Source organism: Piliocolobus tephrosceles, chromosome 7 (assembly GCF_002776525.5).
Source record: "Piliocolobus tephrosceles isolate RC106 chromosome 7, ASM277652v3, whole genome shotgun sequence".
In the NCBI taxonomy this organism is placed as follows: domain Eukaryota; kingdom Metazoa; phylum Chordata; class Mammalia; order Primates; family Cercopithecidae; genus Piliocolobus; species Piliocolobus tephrosceles.
In genome coordinates, this window is record NC_045440.1 from 97,804,773 (window position 1) to 97,829,069 (window position 24,297).

At 38.6% G+C, this 24,297-nt stretch overlaps 1 protein-coding gene and 1 long non-coding RNA gene across 2 annotated transcripts in view; one reads left to right on the top strand and one right to left on the bottom strand.

Annotated features, from left to right (window-relative positions):
• CPQ (carboxypeptidase Q) overlaps positions 1–24,297 on the top strand; it is a 519,617-nt gene that overhangs the window by 377,101 nt on the left and 118,219 nt on the right. Inside the window, exon 6 of the mRNA XM_023183981.2 lies at positions 18,168–18,259. Within this exon, the coding sequence (XP_023039749.1) occupies positions 18,168–18,259 (92 nt within the window). The remainder of the gene's footprint in view (positions 1–18,167; positions 18,260–24,297) is intronic.
• The window catches only part of LOC111520889, a 508,845-nt gene that overhangs the window by 57,554 nt on the left and 426,994 nt on the right, over positions 1–24,297 (bottom strand). The gene's annotated exons all lie outside the window — the stretch shown is intronic.

The following is a 24,297-nucleotide window of genomic DNA, read 5'->3' on the forward strand; positions in this document are numbered from 1 at the left end:
CAAGAAAATGCCCTTTGCATTGGTCTCATCTCTCACCTACACCGACCAAACACATATATGCAATCTAATGTCTATAGGTCACATTCTTGCCACTTTATCTCTTTAAAGTTGGGTAGCTTTAGGTGGAATTTGCAGGTGCTAACTTGGACCACTGGGTAACAGGGATAGATACAGTAGCATTGTTAGATTATATTCTCTAAGTTGAGATTTTCACCTGAAAAAAGACAGAAGAAGATAGAGGTTGCACAGTACTGGTCAGATCTTTCCATGTAGTTTATCTTATGGAAAGGCAACAGTATAAAGCAGTTAAGAGCATTAATTGGGCATTATGTAGTCCTAGGTTTGAATCCTAGCTCTGACACTTGTTAGCTGTATAATACTGGGCAAGTGACTTAATTTCTCTACCTCTCAGTTTTGTTATTTGTGAAATAAGAAGACAATATTACTTGCTTTGCAGAATTAAATGAGGTAATATTTTGAAAATTATATGAGCTATTGTCTAAAAACATCTTAGCACAGTGATTGGCACAGTATAGAGTGCCCAGTCAATCTTGGTCCCTTCTCCCCAATCTTGCCCTGAATGTTAGCCAGCTTTGCTGCAGATGTTTTCCCCACTATGCCATTACTCTCCTTCCATCCTTTCCTTTATTAACTTTCTTCCCTAGCCCTCACTTCTTCTCTTGAACCCAGTGCGCTTGACTCGCTCTCTCGCTCTCTCGCTCTCTCTCTCTCTCTCTCTGGCATAACCTCACTCTCGGTCCAGAACAATAATAACTTAATTTTTAAAAAATCAGTTCTTCACATGAATGCAAAACACCTACTACAATGATCCTGGTGATGGTGATGATGATAAGAACAATGTGGGAACTTCTTACCCTTTTTGTCCTCTGGATTTTAAGTTTCATGAGTTCAAAGATAATGATTTCTTCAGCACCAAATTCCTTGGTTCCTGGACCAGGAATAGTTGGTGAATGGATGAGTCTGATATTTGGAGTCACAATCATTGTGGCATTTAATCGTTTTTATTTCTGCACAGTTAGTCCAAATGAGTATTTATTGATTTGTGTATTTACTACTTCTATTGCAAAATTTTAGTTTCTTCTTTTATGAAATAGAATTCTTAAATGAGTGCTTGTGCATCCAAGAGGGACAGTGATGATGTGTTTCAATGTGTTAAATGTTGAAATTTAAGTGTCGGGGCATGTTCTTGAAATGGTGTCTACACGGGGAAAAACTCTAATAGATTGGTTTTAAGGTTTGAGGACAGGGATCCTGGGAAAGTGCTGAGAATGGAGGCATAGCATTCCTTCCCACACTCAGCACATAACTCTGCATGGATTTGGTTTCATTTCAAAAGTGGAGTGTTCACAGCCTGAATACACCTCTGTACACTTGACCCTAGGAGGGCAGCAGATAAACTTGGGGAGTCTTTTTGAGACGATAATCCCCTGAGGTTTTAAGTAAATTTTTACAAGCTCCTAGAAATACTTTTAAGAGTCTATATAAAATTTCTCCCTTACCTTAACAGTTTTTACTTAGAAGATACATCAAAATGACCCCAAAAAACAGAAGCTCCATAAGGTCAGCTAATCCATCACCTTAGCAATGTAAGGTGCATAAAATATGAAGCACTGGAATTTTATGTAAACATCTCGCAGTTTGCTCTAAATGTTCTTTTATCTCAAGGATGCAAATGTGTCTCATGCTTCCCACAAATGAAGAATGAAAATGTTTGAGATAAATAGCCCTTCCCCTGAGAGGCCAAATACTTTCCTTGAAGAAATGCCAGTCCTATGTATGTCCCTGTGGGTAGGGTTCAGTATTTGTAGAGTTGCCAATTATAATGGCCCAGATCTAATAGGAACTCAAGAATTCCAGCCTATTTCCATCTAGCCCACCTGCCCAAGACCAGCCTTATTTCTAGGCTTTACTCTCCCTTAGGCAAATGTGGTGGCAGGCACCTGTAACCCCAGCTACTCAGGAGGCTGAGGCAGGAGAATCGCTTGAACCCAGGGGGGCAGAGGTTGCTGTGAGCTGAGACTGTGCCACAGCACTCCAGGCTGGGCAACAGAGCAAGACTCTGTCTCTTATGATTTAATGTTCAAAAATATCCTATGTCCAAAAGTTCTTTTTATAAATCTGATCCATATCATTATTGTTGCAGCTTAAAATTCTATTGCATGTGGTAATACATACATTAACAAATATGTATAGGGTGCTTTGATTTACCAGGGGCTGTGTGTAAAAACTACATTAATCATAATTAATTGCCAAATGGTTAGAATAGAAAATAACAGCTTTGAAATCTAGAGGAAGGAGAGAGTGGAGCAGGAGGAACTGGAGCTGGATCTTGTAAGATAGTTGAGATATGCATAAGTTGAGAGAAAAAGAAAGGAAAAACCAGATGGCATAAATGGTGTGAGGAAAAGCACAGAAATGGAAAGAAAGTGAGGAGGCCAATTTACATGGAAATGAGGCTTTTGGAAAAGGAGTAGTTGGAGTAAATCTGGGAGGCAGATCAGAATCTATCTATATAGGGCCTTGAACGCTGTACTAAAGAGGATGGTCTATCCCATAAACCAGTGGCCTCCAAAGTTAGGGAGTGTGTAGGAAAATACATTTGTATACAGAAAAAGATGTATTCTTTATATAGAAAAAGAAATAAATTTTACTAATAATTTCTTGTATTGACAATGTTGTACATGTGTCATTTATATGTAAATATGCATATGTGGTGATCCACACTCAAAATTGTTTTATTGATAGAGATACACGTTCAAAAGAGGTTGGAGGCAGATGACTGCTATAGATGATAAGGGATGATTAAAGATTTTCATGCAGCCAGTGACATGTTCAAGCAGTATTATCAGAAGATGAATCTGGCAGAGTTATACAGAGAGGATTGGTGGAAGCAGTTAGTTGGCGACTGCAACAATTCAAAGGGCTTAAATTATGATAGCCACAGTAGGAATGCAAAGGAGGGGGAGAGTTCCAGGGATGTTCAGATGATCTTATTATTTGCATGGTGAGATATTCCTTTAGCAAGAGTATTCAGCAGTCACTTTGGGGGCTGAGAATACAGCAGTGTTCAAGAAGGTGAGTTTTTGTTCAAAACTGATTTCAAAAATGGATTAGTGGCCAGGTGCGGTGGCTCACACCTGTAATCCCAGCACTTTGGGAGGCTGAGGCAGGCAGATCACTCGAGGTCAGGAGTTCAAGACCAGCCTGCCCAACATGGCAAAACCCCATCTCTACTAAAAATATAAAACTAGCTGGGCATGGTGACAAATGCCTGTAATCTCTGGAAGCAGAGGCATGAGAATCACTTGAACCCAGGTCGGAGGTTGCAGTGAGCTGAGATTGCACCACTGTACTCCAACCTGGGTGGCAGAGGGAGACTCCATCTCAAAAAAAAAAAAAAAAAAAAAAGGATTAATACTACCCCAAATGTACTATGGTCTGAAAACTTAAACTTAAATGGGACCAAGAATTAAAAGTTACATTAATTACTGGTCAAAAACAATAAAGGATTAATCCTTTAATTGAGTACAGATAACTTCATAACTAATTTTATACAAAAGGAAAATCTTTGAAAATGTAAATAACATCTTCTCCACCATAATCATAAAAGGAGCATTTAAAAGGGTTAACAGAAGTAGCTTAATGATGGTTCCTGCATTATATTAAAAAAGAAAAACCTATGCTTCATATTTCCTGTTTGGTATTGAAAAGGGATCCCAGAAATTTTCTCATCTCAGTTGCTTGTTGGAGATGCATTACTGTTTTATAATACATGATTCAAGTACAAACAGTTGTTTTTCCTCACACAGCTTGATCTTCACAAAAAACAAAATTTGAAAAACCATTCTGGTAAATATAAATTTGTAAAAGGAGGTTTTGGTACTTGTACTCGATTTACCATCATTTTCTTTAAAATTGTACTGTTGTTTAACTTCTTACCCGTTGATGTTTTTGTAAGGTAGAACTCTTAACAAAAGTGTGATTCAGAGTTCAAATCTATTTTTATCCAGGCTTCCCAATTTCTCATTGCACATAAAAACACTATAAATAATGATAGAGAAAAAGAAATAGCATGTTTTAAAATGCCAACTAGATCAGGCTTGTGATTCCTACATGATACTAGCATTGTCTTAGAAATATATTGATAAAACATCCCTACGATCAGGCAATTTAAATTAAAAAAAACAAATTCATATATTTTAACTCTTGTCAGGCATCAGATGTAAACTTAACATTTATCTCAATCAAGGTAAAATAGCCTATAGATTGTGCATGTGTGTGAAAATGAACAGAATATAGTATAGAAAAATAGATATAACATGACACTTAAAAAGATAAGATTTAAAAGTTCTACATCAAGCAAAAGTAAATATTCTCAGGCATTGTTTCTAGGAATATCAACTGGTAACCTTTCTTTAGGGAATTGGTGGCATGTGTCAAGAGCCATAAGAATGTTTATACTGTTTAGACTCAGTTCTGTATTTCTATTTTTAAGAACGTGTCCCAAGAATAAAATCCTTAAATGCCCAATAATAAGGGAGTAGCTAAAACAAGTGAAGAACCATTTTTTGAAGATTGTTGATTATAATAAGGACCATATGTGGCATGATTTTACGTGGAAAGGGCAGTAGAAAATTACTATTTTTTACATACATTTATAATTTTTATACGTACATATTTGTATACATACATTTGTTTACAAACAATTGTAAAGAAGTATAACAATATTCTTAGAAGTTGTTTTGGTTTCTAATTTTTGTTTCTCTCAATTTTAAATTTTAAAAAAGATATGTTGCTATATATTGCGTTTATATTCAGAAAAATTATCAAAATAATTTTAAAAATAATTAAAGAGAGCTCCCAGAGTTTAAAATGTAAATACCTATCATTTAATTCAGTTAGCTGATGGAAAATTTTGGTGACCATTAGATATTTATTTAATGACTTGGTCAACAAGAGCTGTTGATGTATTAAATTTTGACTAGACCCAGCTGTGCTACAAAAGTAGGTAATGTAATGGCAACTAAAGCAAATATCAAAGCTGAAGCACATTTAATTATCTTGGCCACTGGGGTGTTTTAACCTGTGTTACTTGTGCTTTGATCTCACAAAAATAGCATCTTTTACCAACTTTCTGACCTGAGTAGGCAATGCATGCTTCAGATAAAATGAAGATGTGGTCCCTTTTATTTATATTTATACAAACATATTCATTCAGTCAATAAAATAAACAAACATTTATTCAGCAATTGTTAAATGTCAGGTACTGGGCCAGATTATGAAAAAGGGAAATTAGTATCAGAAAATTAATGGTCTAATGGGAAGATCAACATTTAAGGGTGGTTGAAAATGAAAATAGAGTTATGTATGAAGTTCTAGAGGAACATCACGAAAGGGGCAACTAACTCTGCCTTTGAGTTAGGGGAGCCTCCCCAGAGAAGGTATTATAGAGATAGGCTTGTTCAATGAATAGGAGTTTCCTAGATGGAAAAAGTGAACAAGTATTCTAGATTAGAAGAAGAGCATACACAAAATGTCAAACCTCTAAGAAAAGGTGGCCTGTTCAGGAACCGGTAGGAAATATGGTATAACTAGAGCTTAGGATGAGAAGCAGAAGCAGATCATGATGGCAGACAGGAAGCAAGACTAGATTGCAGCTCCCACTCGGACAGACAAAACAGTGTGTGGAGACTTGCATTGTGAACTTTTACTCAAGAGTGACTGCAGGAATACATTAGGAAAGCCAAGAGAACCCATAGACCCTCTGAAGGAAGCAGATTACTCCTGCAGGACCCGGGAGACACCCCAAATACTGTGAGTACCCAAACTGTAGAAGTGGGAAAAGGAGATCCTCTGCCCCTGAACGTATATCCCCACTGGAGAGGGAACCTGAAGTTCTAGAGTACAGGAGAAGATTCTGACCTTACACGCAGCTGAGTCAATGTAGAGGACCAAGCGAAATATGGGGTTAGAGGAAGCAGCAGGAAAGTTCCTGTGGGCTCGCTGGCTCCCCTAACAAGCCATATTTCTGCCTTGCCTCACAGGGGTCCTTGAGGAGGACTGCCAGAGGCACTGGGAAAAGGCCACAGGGATAAAGAAACCTCCAGCTGAACTTTGTAACAATTTGAGCTGATCAAAAAGTCTTCTGGCCAGAACTGGGGGGAGGGCATGAATCCTGTGTGCTGACTCCACCGGCAGGGGAAGAAGGAAAGCGCTACTTACTTTCGCAGCTGGGAGGCGAGTAGCCTGGGGCAAGTTCTCAGCCCTGCTCACCCACTGCCTGGAAACAGACTTGGTGCTGTTGGGAGGGGCATGGTGGGAGTGAGTCAGCCCTTTGGGTTGCCTGGGACCTGGATGAGGCCTGTGACTGCTGGCTTTCCCCTACTTCCCTGACAACCTGCATTAACACAGCAGAGGGAGCCATAATCCTCCTAGGAACATAACTCCATTGACCTAGAAACTTCAACCCCATCCTCCACAGCAGCCACAGCAAGGCCTGCCCAAGAAGAGTCTGACATGCCTAGCCCTGCCCCCACCTGATGGTCCTTCTCTACATATCCTGGTGGCCGAAGACAAAGGGCATACACTCTTGGCAGTTCTAGGGCCCCACCCACCACCTGTTCCTCCCCATATTACCACAGATGATGCTCTCTTGAATGTGCCACCTCCCAGCAGGAGGATAACCAGCACAAAAATAGTGCACTAATCAATCAAAGCTAAGGAATCCTCACAGGGTCCAGAGTCCATTTCACCTACTTGCCGCCTCCACCGGAGCAGGAGCTGATATCCATGACTGAGAGACCCACAGACAGTTCATCACAGGACTCTTTGCAGACGATCCCAGTAGCAGCCCAGAGCCTGGTAGACTTCACTGGGAGGCTAGATCCAGAAGAGAGATAACAATCACTACAGCTCAGCTCTTAGGAAGCCACATCCCTAGGAAAAGGGGAAGAGTACTACACCAAGGAAACAGCCCATGGGACAAAAGGAACTGAACACCAGCCTTGAGCCTTAGACCTTCCCTCTGACAGAGCTGACCCAAATGAGAAGGAACCAGAAAACCAACTCTGGTAATATGACAAAACAGGGTTCTTTAACACACCCCCCCCCGCCCCGCAAAATCACACTAGTTCACCAACAATGGATCCAAACCAAGAAGAAATCCCTGATCTACCTGAGAAAGAATTCAGAAGTTTAGTTATTAAGCTAATCAGGGAGGCACCAGAGAGAAACAAAGCCCAATGTAAGGAAATTAAAAAAAAAAAAAATGATACAAGAAGTGAAGGGAGAAATATTCAATGAAACAGATAGCATAAATAAAAAACAATCAAAACTTCAGGAAACAATGGACACACTTAGAGAAATGCAAATGCTCTGGAAAGTCCCAGCAATAGAATTGAACAAGCAGAAGAAAGAACTTCAGAGCTTGAAAACAAAGTTTTCCAATTAATCAAAGACAAAGAAAAAAGAATAAGAAAATATAAACAAAACCTCCAAGAAGTCTGGGATTATGTTAAACTACAAAACCTAAGAATAATTGGCATTGCTGAGGAAGAAGAGAAATCTAAAAGTTTGGAAAATATATTTAGAGGAATAATCGAGGAAAACTTCCCCAGCCTTGGTAGAGAACTAGTAATCCAAATACAAGAAACTCAAAGAACACCTGGGAAATTCATCACAAAAAGATTACCACCTAGGCACATTGTCCTCAGGTTATCTAAAGTTAAGATGAAGGAAAGAATCTTAACAGCTGTGAGGCAGATCACCAGGTAAATTATAAAGGAAAACCTATCAGATTAACAGCAGATTTCTAAGCAGAAACCCTACAAGCTAGAAGGGATTGGGGCCCTATCTTCGGCCTCCTCAAAACAATTATCAGCCAAGAATTTTGTACCTCGAGAAATTAAGCTTCATAAATGAAGGAAAGACACAGCCTTTTTCAGACAAACAAATGCTGAGAGAATTTGCCACTACCAAGCCACCACTAAAAGAACCACTAAAAGGAGCTCTAAATCTTGAAACTAATTCTGGAAACACATCAAAACAGAACCTCTTTAAAGCATAAATCACTCAGGACCTATAAAACAAAAATACAATTTAAAAACAAAAAACTAAGGTTTACAGGCAACAAATAGCGTGATGAATGGGATGGTACGTCACACCTCAATACTAATGTTGAATGTAAATGGCCTAAATGCTCCACTTAAAAGATACAGAATTGCAAAATGGATAAGAATTCACCAACCATCTGCTGCCTTCAGAGACACACCTAACACATAGGGGCTCACATAAACTTAAGGTAAAGGGATAGAAAAGGAGATTCCATGCAAATAGACACCAAAGTGAGGAGGAGTAGCTATTCCTATGTCAGACAAAACAAACTTTAAAGCCATAGCAGTTAAAAAAGACAGAGGATCATTATATAATGATAAAAGGCCTTGTCCAACAGGAAAATATCACAATTCTAAATGTACATGCACCTAACACTGGAGCTCCCAAATTTATAAAACAATTAGTAATCGACCTGAGAAGTAAAATAGACAGCACCACAGTAATAGTGGGGGACTTCAGTACTCTACTGACAGCACTAGACAGTTCATCAAGACAGAAAGTCAACAAAGAAACAATGGATTTAAACTATACCCTGGAACAAATGGACTTAACAGATATTTACAGAACATTCTACCCAACAACCATAGAATATGCATTCTATTCAACAGCACATGGAACTTCCTCCAAGATAGACCATATGATAGGCCACAAAGCAAGTCTTGATAAATTCAAGAAAATTGAAATTATATTAAGTACTCTCTCAGACCACAGTGGAATAAAACTGGAAATCAACTCCAAAAAGAGCCTTCAAAACCAGGCAAATACATGGAAATTAAATTGGGTCAAAATTGAAATCAAGATGAAAATTAAAAAATTCTTTGAACTGAATGACAATAGTGACATAACCTATCAAAACCTCTGGTATACAACAAAGGCGGTGCTAAGAAGAAAGTTCATAGCATTAAATGCCTACATCAAAAAGTCTGAAAGAGCACAAACTGACATTCCAAGGTCACATCTCAAGGAACTAGAGAAACAAAAACAAATCAAACCCAAACCCAGAAGAAGAAAGGAAATAACTAAGATCAGAGCAGAATTAAGTGAAATTGAAACAAAATACAAAAGATAAATGCAACAAAAAGCTGGTTTTTTGGAAAGATAAAATTGATAAACCATTAGCAAGTTTAAACAAGGAAAGGAGAGAAAATTGGCAGAAGCTCAATTAGAAATGAAAGGGGAGATATTACAAGTGACACCACAGAAATACAAAAAGTCCTTCAAGGGTACTATGAACACCTTTATGTGCATAAACTAGAAAACCTAGAGGAGATGGACAAATTCAAGAAAAGATACAACCTTCCTAGCTTAGATCAGAAAGAATTAGATACTCTGAACAGACCAGTAACAAGCAGCAAGATTGAAATGATAATTTTAAAAATTACCAACAATAAAAACCCAGGACCAGATGGATTCACCCAGAATTCTACCAGACATTCAAAGAAGAATTGGTACCAATTCTATTGACACTATTTCACAAGATAGAGAAAGAGGGAACAGTCCCTAAATCATTCTATGAATCCAATATCACCCTAATACCAAAACCAGGAAAGGACATAGCCAAAAAAGAAAACTACAGACCAATATCCCTGGTGAACATAGATGCTAAAATCCTTAACAAAATACTAGGTAAACAAATCCAGCAACTATCAAGAAGATAATCCACCATGATCAAGTGGGTTTCATACCAGGGATGCAGGAATGGTTTAACATACACAAGTCAATAAGTGTGATACACCACATAAGCAGAATCAAAAACAAAAATTAGATAATCATCTCAATAGATACAGAAAAAGCATTTGACAAAATCCAGCTTCCCTTTATGATTAAAACTCTCAGCAAAATCGGCATATATGGGACATACCTCAGTGTAATAAAAGCCATCTATGACAAACCCACAGCCAACATAATACTGAATGGAGAAAAGTTGAAAGCATTCCCTCTAAGAACTGAGACAAGGCAAGGATACCCACTCTCGCCACTCCTCTTCAACACAGAACTGGAAGTCCTAGCCAGAGTAGTCAGACAAGAGAAAGAAATAAAGGGCATCCAAATTGGTAAAGAGAAAGTCAAACTGTCGCTGTCTGCTGATGATATGATTGTTTACCTAGAAAACCCTAAAGACTCCTCCAGAAAGCTCCTAGACTGATAAAAGAATTCAGAGAAGTTTCTGGATACAAAATTAATATATAGAAATCAGTAGATCTTCTATACACCAACAGCAACCAAGCTGAGAATCAAATCAAGAACTCAATCCCTTTTAAAATAGCTGCAAATAATAATAATAATGATAATAATAATAATAATAAATAATAATAATAATATACTTAGGAATATACCTAACCAAGGATGTCAGAGACCTCTACAAGGATACAAAACACTGCTGAAAGAAATCATAGACAACACAAACAAATGGAAACACATCCCATGCTCATGGATAGGTAGAATCAATATTGTGAAAATGACCATACTGCCAAAAGCAATCTAAAAATTCAGTGCGATTCCTATCAAAATACCACCATCATTATTCACAGAATTTAAAAAAAAAAGTCCTAAAATTCATACAGAGCCAAAAAAAAGCCCACATAGCTAAAGCGAGACTAAGCAAGAAGAACAAATCTGGAAGTGTCACATTACCTGATTTCAAACCATACTATAAGGCCATAGTCACCAAAACAGCATGGTACTGGCATAAAAATAGGCACATAGACCAATGGAACAGAATAGAGAACCCAGAAATAAACCCAAATACTTACAGCCAATCGATCTTTGACAAAGCAAACAAAAACATAAAGTTGGGAAAGGACACCCTATTCAACAAATGGTGCTGGGATAATTGGCAAGCCACATGTAGGAGAATGAAACTGGATCCTCATCTCACACCTTATACAAAAATCAACTCAAGATGGATCAAGGATTTAAATCTAAGACCTGAAACTATAAAAATTCCGGAAGATAACATTGGAAAAACTCTTCTCATTGGCTTAGGCAAAGCTTTCATGATCAACAACCCAAAAGCAAATGCAATAAAAACAAAGATAAATACTGGGATCTAATTAAACTTAAGAGCTTTTGCATGGCAAAAGGAACAGTCAGCAGAGTTAACAGACAACCCAGAGTGGGAGAAAATCTTCACCATCTATACATCTGACAAAGGACTAATATCCAGAATCTACAGTGAACTCAAACAAATCAGCAAGAAAATAACAGTCCCATCAAAAAGTGGGCTAAGGACACAAATAGACAATTCTCAAAAGAAGATATACAAATGGCCAACAAACATAGGAAAAAATGTTCAACATCGCTGATGATCAGGGAAATGCAGATCAAAACAACAATGCGATACTACCTTATTCCTGCAAGAATGGCCATAATCAAAAAATCAAAAAATAATTGATGTTGGCTTGGATGCAGTGAATAGGGAACACTTCTACACTGCTGGTGGGAATATAAACTAGTACAACCACTATGGAAAACAGTGGGGGAGATTCCTTAAAGAACTAAAAGTAGAACTACCATTTGATCCAGCAATCCCACCTCTGGGTATGTCTACCCAGAGGAAAAGAAGTCATTAAATGAAGAAGATACTTGCACACACGTGTTTATAGCAGCACAATTTGCAATTCCAAAAGCGTGGAACCAACCACTATGTATATATATATACACACACACACATATATATACACATATATATACTACTATATATATAGAAACTGTAGTGTGTGTGTGTGTATATATATATACTATATATATAGTGTATATATACTACTCAACCATATAAAGGAATTAATTAATGACATTCGCAGTGACCTGGATGAGATTAGAGACTATTATTCTAAGTGAAGTAATTCAGGAATGGAAAAACAAACATTGTATGTTCTCACTCATATGTGGGAGCCAAGCCATGATGATGCAAAGGCATAAGAAAGACACAGTGGACTTTGCGGACTCGGGGAAAGGTGGGAAGGGGTTGAGGGATAAAAGACCACAAATTGGGTGCAGTGTATACTGCTCAGGTGATGGGTGCACCAAAATCTCACAAATCATCACTAAAGAACTTACTCATGTAACCAAACACCACCTGTTCCCCAATAACCTATGGAAATAAAAAAATTTTTAAAAAAATAAGCAGAAGCAGAGGATGAGAGTGGAAAACTGGGTTAGGCCAGAAATGGCCTTTATGTACTTGGAGTCATAATGTTTCTGCTTCACCAATGATTAATAGTGATTTTCCTGGCTAATAGTATCTTAATCATTATAATGAGGTAGGACTGTTGCCTTTGAATTATGGAAATTATAGCTGTTAAGACCTGTTCCACAAACACAGGTTATAAATATTATCACATCTCTTTAATCTTCTTTACAGTTAATCACCCAAGTCTCCACAGGGCTTATTAGCAGGAAGTCTATTATCTCCTCTTGAGATCCCTCCCACTGCCCCTGAATTGTCCATGAATCCTGACTTTACTCAGACCAAATGGGTCAGTCCTCCTGCAGAAGCCCGTAGTTGTATCTGTCTGTGACTTCTGCCATCCCTGGTGTCTGCTATATGGCACTGTTTGCACATCCATGTCACAGGGTAACCATTTTGGGTGACAAGGTTACAACTCCCTTTGTTTACATTTCCATCCTCAGCCATTGTTCCCTAAATTGTAACCACTGGGCCAGGCTGGCTGGTCTGGAGGTGCTTCTGGAGTTGGCCTCATGCTAGTCTGAAATTAGTCCTTCCCCTAGAACCTGAGGCCATTTTGTTGAGCTCAGATCAACAGTCCAGATTCCTCCTTTCATTAGGATCACTTTATTTCCATGGCTTCCAGGAACTTCCCTGCTCTGGGACCTTAGTCAGTGTCACCCTGAGCCAATAGGTCTCTCATTCCTAGCCTCCAGTCACAGAAATGGGATGAGGACACTAGGGCTTCCCTCCAGAAGGCCCTGGGCTCCTTTTCCCACACTGATTCTTCCCCTGACAAGTGTGCAGATTGTTTCTTGGGGTGGCTCAAAAGGTAGCAGTTTGCAAGATGGAGTTTAAAAAACATTTTGTTGCCCTGCCCTAATGCTTCCCCAAAGTGCCTAATTGCTTTATATTTACATAACTAAGAAAGACACCAAGGGATTCTTCCAAGAACAAAGATCTTCTTCAAGGTGATCTTCTGTTCCTGCCTTTAAAGAGAAGTAGTTGCAGTTTAGTTCACTAAAATAATTTATCTTTGTCTAACCATGCCCCTATTTTATCAGTGATAATGTGCTCATAAATTATATGACAGATTATGTAATTTGCCCAAAGCAGAAAGAGGTCTCAACCCCCAAACCCATGCATGTAACCACTCTGCTTTACTACCTCTTGCCATTCAATTCACACGCTACCATGTCATTATTTACTTTTGTATCTCAGGTACTGTACTCTTATTAGTTAAGTTTATTGCAGGAATATAAGTGTAGGCACTCTCTTCTGAGCTGTTGCTGAAAGAGAGTGGGACAACAGTTGTATTTGTGAACTAGTAGAAAATGAGTATATTTACTGCAGAATGAAGTTGTGTTTTCTCTGCAAAGTTAGATCACAGAAGGGAGAACAATACTTATCTATAGTTCTGGAGGGTTGAAACCGAATAGTAAATGGGTGTTGGGGTCAACACATATTGTTAACAGTGTTCTATAGATTTCATGATTTAGGAAAGTTGTCTACAAGGCTGAATTGATTAATCTTTTCCTGCTGAGAGCCAAGTTTACTTTGCTCTGCCCCTCTCTTTGTGCAAGTGTAAGACAGTCAACTGACCTTTCAAATTATCAGCTTAATCATAATTTTTTCTCTTAGAATTCTTTAAATTTAAGAATAATGAAAAAAAATCCAAAGAAATTTTTTTTCATAATTTCTCTTCCCCCTGGTATTAGTATTCTCCTCAATGAAATGAAAATGAAATGCATGTATATCCTATTTCATAAACCAAAACCAAGTTCTGACACATTATTGGTAGTTGATGTTGTTTTAAAGGAAAACCATGATGGCTATAAACTGTTGTATTATCTGGAAGTGGTACTGTAGATTCCAGGAGGTCAAGGCATCTCTGGTACCTTCTATACATTTATAGGAGAACTGATTGCCTCTCCCCTAACAAAACCTCAATGAGACCTGACTCCTAACCAGCTAAGACTCAGCAGGGTCCTCCCTGCCTCTTCTAATTCTAGGACTTTCTCTCATGTGCTTGCCTTGGACTGGAGCTGCATGCTACCAAGCTATGACAGAATAGGGGCCAGGCTTACAACATAGCTTCCACTTAACCCAAATCTGCCACAGAATTAATTCCATACATTTGACCTCATATCACTTGTTTTGTTGCTACCATTGTTATTGCTTTATTATTGTTTTTGTTGTTGCTTTCTTGTATATATTTAAGACTTATGGTTTTTCAAACTAGTTTGGATTTAAGATACACAATAAATTCTATCATTTGAAAATGATAAATATAGATGTCCTTATATCAATTGTCTTCAGATTTCAGATATATTTAGCCTTTTGACTTTATCCAAAAACTAAACATTCTGATTGGCCCTCATTTTAAAAGGGAAGAACTTGTTTCTATTTATTTAGATTTGGATATGCTCTATATTGGGATGAGGGAGCTTTTTGTACTGAAAGAAATTATGTGTTTTCCTACAGGTTAGATGAAATCTGTTTTTTCCCTTGACTGGGCTTAGGCATTCTGTATAAACAAAAGTGTTCTGGGGCTCCTAAAGAAATGACCTGAGCACCATGCGTCTCACCTCGTTCTACCACACGCTCTCCCTGGTGACTGTTGGCACTGACCAGAAAGGTCTAGAGTGATGGAGAGAAAAGCTAATAAACAATTCTTGAAAACCTACTATGTGCAAGGGACTATGCTTGATATACATTTGCCTTGTTTCATTTAACTTTCATAACAATCCCATCAGGCAATTACCATTTTCCTTATTATATAGATGAAGAGATTAGGTATTATAATTAATCTAATCTCACAGAGCCAGAAGCGGCAGAGCCAGGAGTGAAACACGGCTCATTCAGACTCCACAGCCAATGCCTTTCTGTACTCCACACTGTCCATCATGGATCTGGGTAGAGAGGGGACCTGAACTCCCCACTAGGTTTAAGGTCTAGTTCTTGAATGAAGCCTCACGCATTTCTCTCAGGTTCAGGGACAATCAGACTGTCAGAGTAGAAAGAGACTTTGGACTCAATATTTGCTAATCCATTGGCTTCCTAACTTCTTCCTAAGGCCTTCACTCTGTCAAGTAGGTGCTAGGGTTCCCTGCTAATGGGTGCTAAGCTTCTCAAGGGCTTGAGCAGACTTGTTAGTCTTTTCAGGGCGAGCTATGCACCAACTATGCTGTTGTTGTGCTGAGGCCTTAGCATTCCTCACTTCAAATCAATTACCTCTTTATTACCTTAATACATCACTGGCCATGTGACTGATTTGGAATGTAAAGGAGACTATCCCTATAGGATAATAACTTTCATGTGGCACACAAAATCTATGGGGATATTCAGAGCGTTTGCTTTTTAAAAATGAATATTCTACAGCCTGTGCTGCCTGTTTATTCTAATTTAGAGAATTTTGTCATTTTAATAATTTGGTAGTATTTTACTGGTAGGTGCACAGATATGTAAAAAGAAAGTGTATTTTTTCCTTTTGTGGATTTAAAAAATGTTTGGAATTTTTATTTGCAACATATAAACAATAATAGTACTTTATCCTTTCTTATTTTTACCTGTCACAAGCAAGTCATTTCGTTTAAACTGACTTTAAGCACATTCCTTTGAAAGAAACCAAAGATTGTTATCTTTAGCAATCCTGATTAGATTTCTTCCTCAGACAACAGTTTAGTAAGTTTATGCTAGGTATGTGGGCAGGTGGTTTGACTCGGTAGAGCAAGCAGTGGGCACTCTAGAATTCTTGTTCTCCAAGTATTCAAAGGCCTTTGGAAGAATTTCCTCTCTGGGCATTTAGATATTCCTTCTACTCTGTGAGGTGAAAGTGTGTTATGTGGTTTTATTGTTCACTTGTTGAATGCCAATTACATGCCAGCCCCAGGTTTTCTTACATGTGTTATCACATCTCATTCCATTTGAGAAGGGGTTATGGCATAGGCACATAATGTTATCTTCATCTTTCAGATAAAGAGGCATAATTTCAGGTAGATAAATTTCCCAGTAGTTACACAGCTAGTGCCAAATGATAGCAGGATTCACCAGATCTGTCTGCCTTTTTCAAATACAACACCTTGCCTGGGAATGAGCTAGCAGAAGACTTTTAGAAGATGAGACTGGAGAAGTGGCTTCAAATTTCATTCTAATCAAGATACTAAGCTTTGCATTTATTTGTTCCTTCAGTACCATTTATTGGGCACCTAATATGTGTCAAACAATCTAGGAATTGGCGATATTACAATGAATAAAAAGCATAGATCCCTGTCTTCCAGAAGCTTACTTCTGGTTATTGGAGGTTTTGAGCCAAGAAATGACATGATCTGGCTTAGGTTTTGCAAACACTCTCCTGGTTACAGTGTGGAGCATCACCTGAAGAGAGGTGAGGGCTTCAGCAACAAGCCCAGTTAGGAGGCCACTGCAGCAATCCAGACAACAGAGGGTGGGGGTTTAGACCACAGTAGTGGCCAAGATGAGAAGTTGGATTCTATATGGACCTCGATGGAAACACCAATAGGATTGCTGAGGAACTGAATGTAGAAATTGCTTGTCCATGTTTTAACTGCAACTATCGTCAGCCTGCATCCTAAACCTATGCTTTTTAAATTATGTTAACATGCTGAAGTATAAAGTGATTTCACAACTATATTCAATTTCATAAAAAAAGTGTAGCTCCTCCTTTTCAGCTCCTTAGCACTAGGCTTAGGAAAGGAGAGTGCCTCTTGAAGCCTGTAAGAGACAGGAGAGAGCTCTGTGTCCCAGGTGCATTTGTCATCCAGGCTGCAGCTAGCCAGCTGGCTCCTTCAAGGGCCATATACCTGGGTGGCAGCACATATGTGGTTATACTTGAGATATCGGGTGTGTCCATCTCAGAGCCACTCAAAGTCCATTTTAACCCTTCCTATGGCTCCCCATGAGGAGGAGGGAAAACGAATCCTCTTAATAAGATTTAAGCACAGCTTCACATTTTCTGCCTTTGTTATTTCTCAGAAACGCCATTATCAGTCTGAATCAGAACAGTTATTAATTCTTAGTCACAAAGTAGCACTTTTAGCACACTCTTTCGCCGTTTTTTTAACTTCAGAAACAGCTTCCTTGTAGGTAACTTTTACTGAGCAGACATTGTCAGCCAAAAATAGTTCTGGATCCACCACATCTGCCATAAACTTTAACAAGTCCAGGATACAAATTTGTGTATCACAAGTCAATAAAATTGCCACCAAGCTGTTTGTGTAGTAATAAGGTCAATAAATATCATCTTCATTCAATTAATTTTCATTGACCTTAAGGGAATGACCTTCTATTTCCAAGTAGGAGAAGAAATTGGCCATGGGGAAGCATAACTGTTGAATCTGCTTTTCAGTTATTACATTACTGAAGATAGCATGGGCATCTAGCTATGCTTGTATGTTTAGACTAAAAAGTCATCCCCTACACGGCTTATCCTTAAGTAGACCCAAACGATTTAATTTCAATTAAGATCATTGAAAGACCCCACAATCTGCTTGGGGTTGTCCTAACTGCATCTTCCAGATATGATCTAGTATCTCACTGATCTTGGCCATCCATTGGGTTCTTCTGGGCAGGATATCCAGGTAAGGATGTGATGAGAGGCTCTCCCTTTCTGGCCTGCAAACTGCATTTGTCACAGCCCCTTTCTCCATTAACCTGGGCTGAAGATCAGCCCTGAAGTTGCTCTTTGTTTTGCCAGCCATACCCTGAAGGAGGTAACCACACCAGTGAGAGATGAGTGCCTCTGATTTCCTCCTGCCTCCACGTGGCAGATGAGGGACCCTGCCATTTTTTTATAAAATTCAAAATCAACTAAAGTATCACTTTTTTTGTTTTATTATTTTCCCAGGGCTGCGTCCAAAGAGGACTCTGCGGCTGGTGCTCTGGACTGCAGAAGAACAAGGTGGAGTTGGTGCCTTCCAGTATTATCAGTTACACAAGGTAAAAACCCAGCCATGGATTGCTAAGCATTTGTACATGTAATATACAAAAATATCTCTCATTATCCATTTAAGACTTTCAATAATACTTTCTGGTCAACTGGCTCTAGCAAACACCCTTGTATGAGCCTTCTCCCTCCAGCCCTGTGAATGAGAATGCACTGGTAAACCGATGATGCTGCGGTGTAGAGCTGAGAGCTTTTCTTCTTCTACATCACAGTCTGTGGCCAAAGAAAAATTCTGATTGCCATGCTGCCATTTTTTTAAAGTCTCCCTAGTTCTGCTGTATTTATGTATGTCAGAGAAATAGTTACAGGCAAACATTCCCTCTCCCCACCGAGCCTATCCCCATACCTCAATGCCTGCCATACTCCCAGAAGCCTTGGCATTTGAGTGCCAGGTTCCGAGGCCTTGAGTCTGCCAAGAGCATTGCCATGATGGTGGTGGAAATGGCAGCAGCCACAGGCTTCTGTCCTGGGAATGTGGAGGACAGCTTGGTTTGACACCAGCTGTCATTATACAAGTGTGAAGCTTGAAGCAGGAAGATTATTGTGGATGGTCGTGATTAGAAATACAAGGCCACATGGAAGAGGGAGGATGGAGAGATTAATATCAAGAGCAAATGTTGAGACAGCAAAATATACAACCTCAGAAATACTCTGGATCAAGTCAAATGTTAGTTCAAAGAGGAACTCCAAAATCAATGAGCATATGCTGACAAGCAGTGATGGTTGCCCAGAGAGGAGCATCTGGTCTGCTGCTGCCTGATGGTTTCCCCTGAATGTCTAGATTAGAAGAAGCAAATCTTGCAAGCCTAAATTATCCAAATCAGAGAAGGGTTTCTTTTGTAAATTGTGTGTATGTTATTTTTTGACCTTTTTTTATTTTTCAAAGTCAGTCTCTATTACCCTATTTCAGTCAGTTAGTATATAATGAGTTTAAAGTCATGAATTTGGTCACTGAATACAATTATTTACTATACAAAGGACAACTTATGTCCTACGCCCTACTCTTTCCCTACTTTAGTTCTTTTGGCCTCAGGTGATCCTGGGTATAACATAATTCAAGACAAGTGTCCTTTGGTTAGTAGGTCAGTAACATCATTTTCTATGTGATGTCGTAGACCACAACATCATATGAGGATTGTTCTAGATTCAGCAACATTCAATTAATATTTTCTGAGCATGTACTATGTTCTGTACACTATGATATGCATTAATGTTAGCATCAAAAAGATCTACCCTGACCTTACAAAGCCTACATTCTAAAGGACACTGATCATTAACTTAAGTTGATCATTAACTTAATCATTAACTTAATAACTGATCATTAATTTAAGTCTTTCAAGACTTAACACCTTATAATTTCTTTCTGGGAAAGAAATTACATCTAAGCTGGGACCTGAAGACTGAGTGGAAGTAAGCTAAGGAGAATGAAGAGGGAGGGAGGAGGTGGGTACTGCACCTTGGCACAGGGACCTGTGTGTGCAAAGGCAGGAGATGAGACAAAGCAAAGCACACCGGAGAAATGGAAAGGAATTCAGAGTGGCTGCTGCATAGAATGCAAGATGCACAGTGGTAGGAGGGTGGAACACTGAGGTAAACAAGAGCCTGGACAAGAAGAACAAATGAATCATGTTTAGAAGTGCAGACTTTATCCTCACGGCAAGAGAGTAATTTATTTTTAAGAAGGAGATTTAAAATTCTATACATATTAGACTTTATTTAAAAAAATAGAATAGTTAAAAAAACTGTTCTTTTTTTTTTTTTTTTTTTTTTTGAGACAGAGTCTCACTCTGTTGCCCAGGCTGGAGTACAGTGGCACAATCTTGGCTCACTGCAACCTCTGCCTCCAGGTTCAAGTGATTCTCCTGCCTCATCCTCCCAAGTAGCTGGGACTACAGGCATGTGCCACCACACCCGGCTAATTTTTTTGTATTTTTCCGTGTTAGCCAAGACGGTCTCCATCTCCTGACTTTGTGATCTGCCCGCCTCAGCCTCCCAAAGTGCTGGGATTACAGGTGTGAGCCACTGCGCCCTCTTTTATTCTCTGTAATACACTCTACTCCAAGAAAAAAATTGGATTTAAATTGCAATTGATCTGGCTAAAAATTTTTATCATCGCTGAAATTCTTAGAATGTGAAAAAAGAAGGTTTATTTCTCTATAATGTGAGTTTCACTGTAGCCTGTTAAAGCACATGGATGAAATCGGAAACGCCTAAAATTCTGAGGTTGGCAGAAATACACACACTCAAAGGACACGCAATCATAGAAACAGAACTAGTTTATCTTGATAGCATCCAGGCTGCCTCCATACAAATGTAGCTTCATGTTGGTGGCTAGTCTACATTGCATTTTCAGAAATAAAAAGAAGAAATTCCAGAAAGGGAAAACAGTGGCATTTTTTTTTTCTGATAGTGATATTATTTTATTTTATTTTCGTAGGTTTTTAGGGCAGAGGTGGCATTTTGTTACATGAGTAAGTTCTTTAGTGGTGATTTGTGAGATTTTGGTACACCCATCACCTGAGCAGTGTACACTGTACCCAATGAGTAATCTTTTATTGCTCACTTCCCTCCCATCCTTTCTCCTAAGTCCCCAAAGTTCAATGTATCATTCTTGTGCCTTTGCATCCTCGTAGCTTAGCTCCCACTTATGAGTGAGAACACGCGATGTTTGGTTTTCCATTCCTGAGTTACTTCACTTAGAATAATGGTCTCCAATTCCATCCAGGTTGCTGCGAATGCCATTATTTTATCACTTTTTATGGCTGACTAGTATTCCATCATACATGTATACCACAATTTCTTGTTTTTTTTTTTTTTTTGCAATTTTTTTATTATACTTTAAGTTCTAGGGTACATGTGCACAACGTGCAGGTTTGTTACATATGTATACATGTGCCATGTTGGTGTGCTGCACCCATTAACTCGTCATTTACATTAGGTATATCTCCTAATGCTATCCCTCCCCCCAACACCCCACAGTAGCACCTGGTGTGTGATGTTCTCTTTCCTGTGTCCAAGTGATCTCATTGTTCAATTCCCACCTATGAGTGAGAACATGCGGTATTTGGTTTTCTGTTCTTGTGAGTTTGCTGAGAATGATGGTTTCCAGCTGCATCCATGTCTCTACAAAGGATACGAACTCATCCTTTTTTATGGCTGCATAGTATTCCATGGTGTATATGTGCCACATTTTCTTAATCCAGTCTGTCACTGATGGACATTTGAGTTGATTCCAAGTCTTCACTAGTGTGAATAGTGCCGCAATAAATATACATGTGCATGTGTCTTTATAGCAGCATGACTTATAATCCTTTGGGTATATCCCCAGTAATGGCATGGCTGGGTCAAATGGTATTTCTAGTTCTAGATCCTTGAGGAATCGCCACACTGTTTTCCATAATGGTTGAACTGGTTTACAATCCCACCAACAGCGTAAAAGTGTGCCTATTTCTGCACATCCTCTCCAGCACCTGTTGTTTTCTGATTTTTTAATGATTGCTATTCTAACTGGTGTGAGATGGTATCTCATTGTGGTTTTGATTTGCGTTTCTCTGATGGTGAGTGACGATGAGCATTTTTTCATGTGTCTGTTGGCTGTATGAATGTCTTCTTTTGAGAAATGTCTGTTCATATCCTTTTCCCACTTTTTGATGGGGTTGTTTGTTTTTTTCTTGTAAATTTGATTGACTTCTTTATAGGTTCTGGATATTAGCCCTTTGTCGGATGAGTGGACTGCAAAAATTTTCTCCCATTCTGAAGGTTGCCTGTTCACTCTGATGGTAGTTTCTTTTGCTGTGCAGAAGCTCTTTAGTTTAATTAGATCCCATTTGTCAATTTTGGCTTTTGTTGCCATTGCTTTTGGTGTTTTAGACATGAAGTCCTTGCCCATGCCTATGTTCTGAATGGTATTACCTAGGTTTTCTTCTAGGGTTTTTATGGTTTTAGGTCTAACATTTAAGTCTCTAATCCATTTGAATTAATTTTCATACAAGGAGTAAGGAAAGGATCCAGCTTCAGCTTTCTACTTATGGCTAGCCAATTTTCCCAGCACCATTTATTAAATAGGGAATCCTTTCCCCATTTCTTGTTTTTGTCAGGTTTGTCAAAGATCGGATGACTGTAGATGTGTGGTATTATTTCTGAGGGCTCTGTTCTGTTCCATTGGCCTATATCTCTGTTTTGGTACCAGTACCATGATGTTTTGGTTACTGTAGCCTTGTAATATAGTTTGAAGTCAGGTAGCATGATGCCTCCAGCTTTGTTCTTTTGACTTAGGATTGTCTTGGCAATGCGGGCTCTTTTTTGGTTCCATATGAACTTTAAAGAAGTTTTTTCCACTTCTGTGAAGAAAGTCATTGGTAACTTTATGGGGATGGCATTGAATGTATAAATTACCTTGGGCAGTATAGCCATTTTCATGATATTGATTCTTCCTATCCATGAGTATGGTATGTTCTTCCATTTGTTTGTGTCCTCTTTTATTTCACTGAGCAGTGTTTTGTTGTTCTCCTTGAAGAGGTCCTTTACATCCCTTGTAAGTTGGATTCCTAGATATTTTATTCTCTTTGAAGCTATTGTGAATGGAAGTTTATTCATGATTTGGCTCTCTGTTTGTCTGTTACTGGCGTATAAGAATGATTGTGATTTTTACGCATTGATTTTGTATCCTGAGACTTTGCTGAAGTTGCTTATCAGCTTAAGGAGATTTTGGGCTGAGTCAATGGGGTTTTCTAAATATACAATCATGTCATCTGCAAACAGGGACAATTTGACTTATTTTCCTAACTGAATAACCTTGATTTCTTTCTCTTGACTGATTGCCCTAGCCAGAAATTCCAACGCTATGTTGACTACGAGTGGTGAGATAGGGCATCCCTGTCTTGTGCCAGTTTTCAAAGGGAATGCTTCCAGTTTTTGCCCATTCAGTATGATATTGGCTGTGGGTTTGTCATAAATAGCTCTTATTATTTTGAAATACGTTCCATCAATACTGAATTTATTGAGAGTTTTTAGCATGAAGGGCTGTTGAATTTTGTCAGAGGCCTTTTCTGCATCTATTGAGATAATCATGTGGTTTTTGTCTTTGGTTCTGTTTATATGCTGGATTATGTTTATTGATTTGTGTATGTTGAACCATCCTTGCATCCCAGGGATGAAGCCCACTTGATCATGGTTGATAAGCTTTTTGATGTGCTGCTGGATTTGGTTTGCCAGTATTTTATTGAGGACTTTTGCATAGATGTTCATCAGGGATATTGGTCTAAAATTCCCTTTTTCTGTTGTATCTCTGTCAGGCTTTGGTATCAGGATGATGTTGGCCTCATAAAACGAGTTAGGGAGGATTCCCTCTTTTTCTATTGGTTGGAATAGTTTCAGAAGGAATGGTACCAACTCCTCCTTGTACCTCTGGTAGAATTCGACTGTGAATCTATCTGGTCTTGGACTTTTTTTGGTTGGTAGGCTATTAATTATTGCCTCAATTTCAGAGCCTGCTATTGGTCTATTGAGGGATTCAACTTCTTCCTGGTTTAGTCTTGGGAGAGTGTAGAGTGTAAGTGTCCAGGAAATTATCCATTTCTTCTAGGTTTTCTAGTTTATTTGCATAGAGGTGTTTATAGTATTCTCTGATGGTAGTTTGTATTTCTGTGGGGTCGGTGGTGATATCCCCTTTATCATTTTTTATTGCGTCTATTTGATTCTTCTCTCTTTTTTTCTTTATTAGTCTTGCTAGCAGTCTGTCAATTTTGTTGATCTTTTCAAAAACCAGCTTCAGGAGTCACTGATTTTTTGGAGGTTTTTTTGTGTCTCTATCTCCTTCAGTTCTGCTCTGATCTTAGTTATTTCTTGCCTTCTATTAGCTTTTGAATGTGTTTGCTCTTGCTTCTCTAGTTCTTTTAATTGTGATGTTAGGGTGTCAATTTTAGATCTTTCCAGCTTTCTCTTGTGGGCATTTAGTGCTATAGATTTCCCTCTACACACTGCTTTAAATGTGTCCCAGAGATTCTGGTATGTTGTATCTTTGTTCTCATTG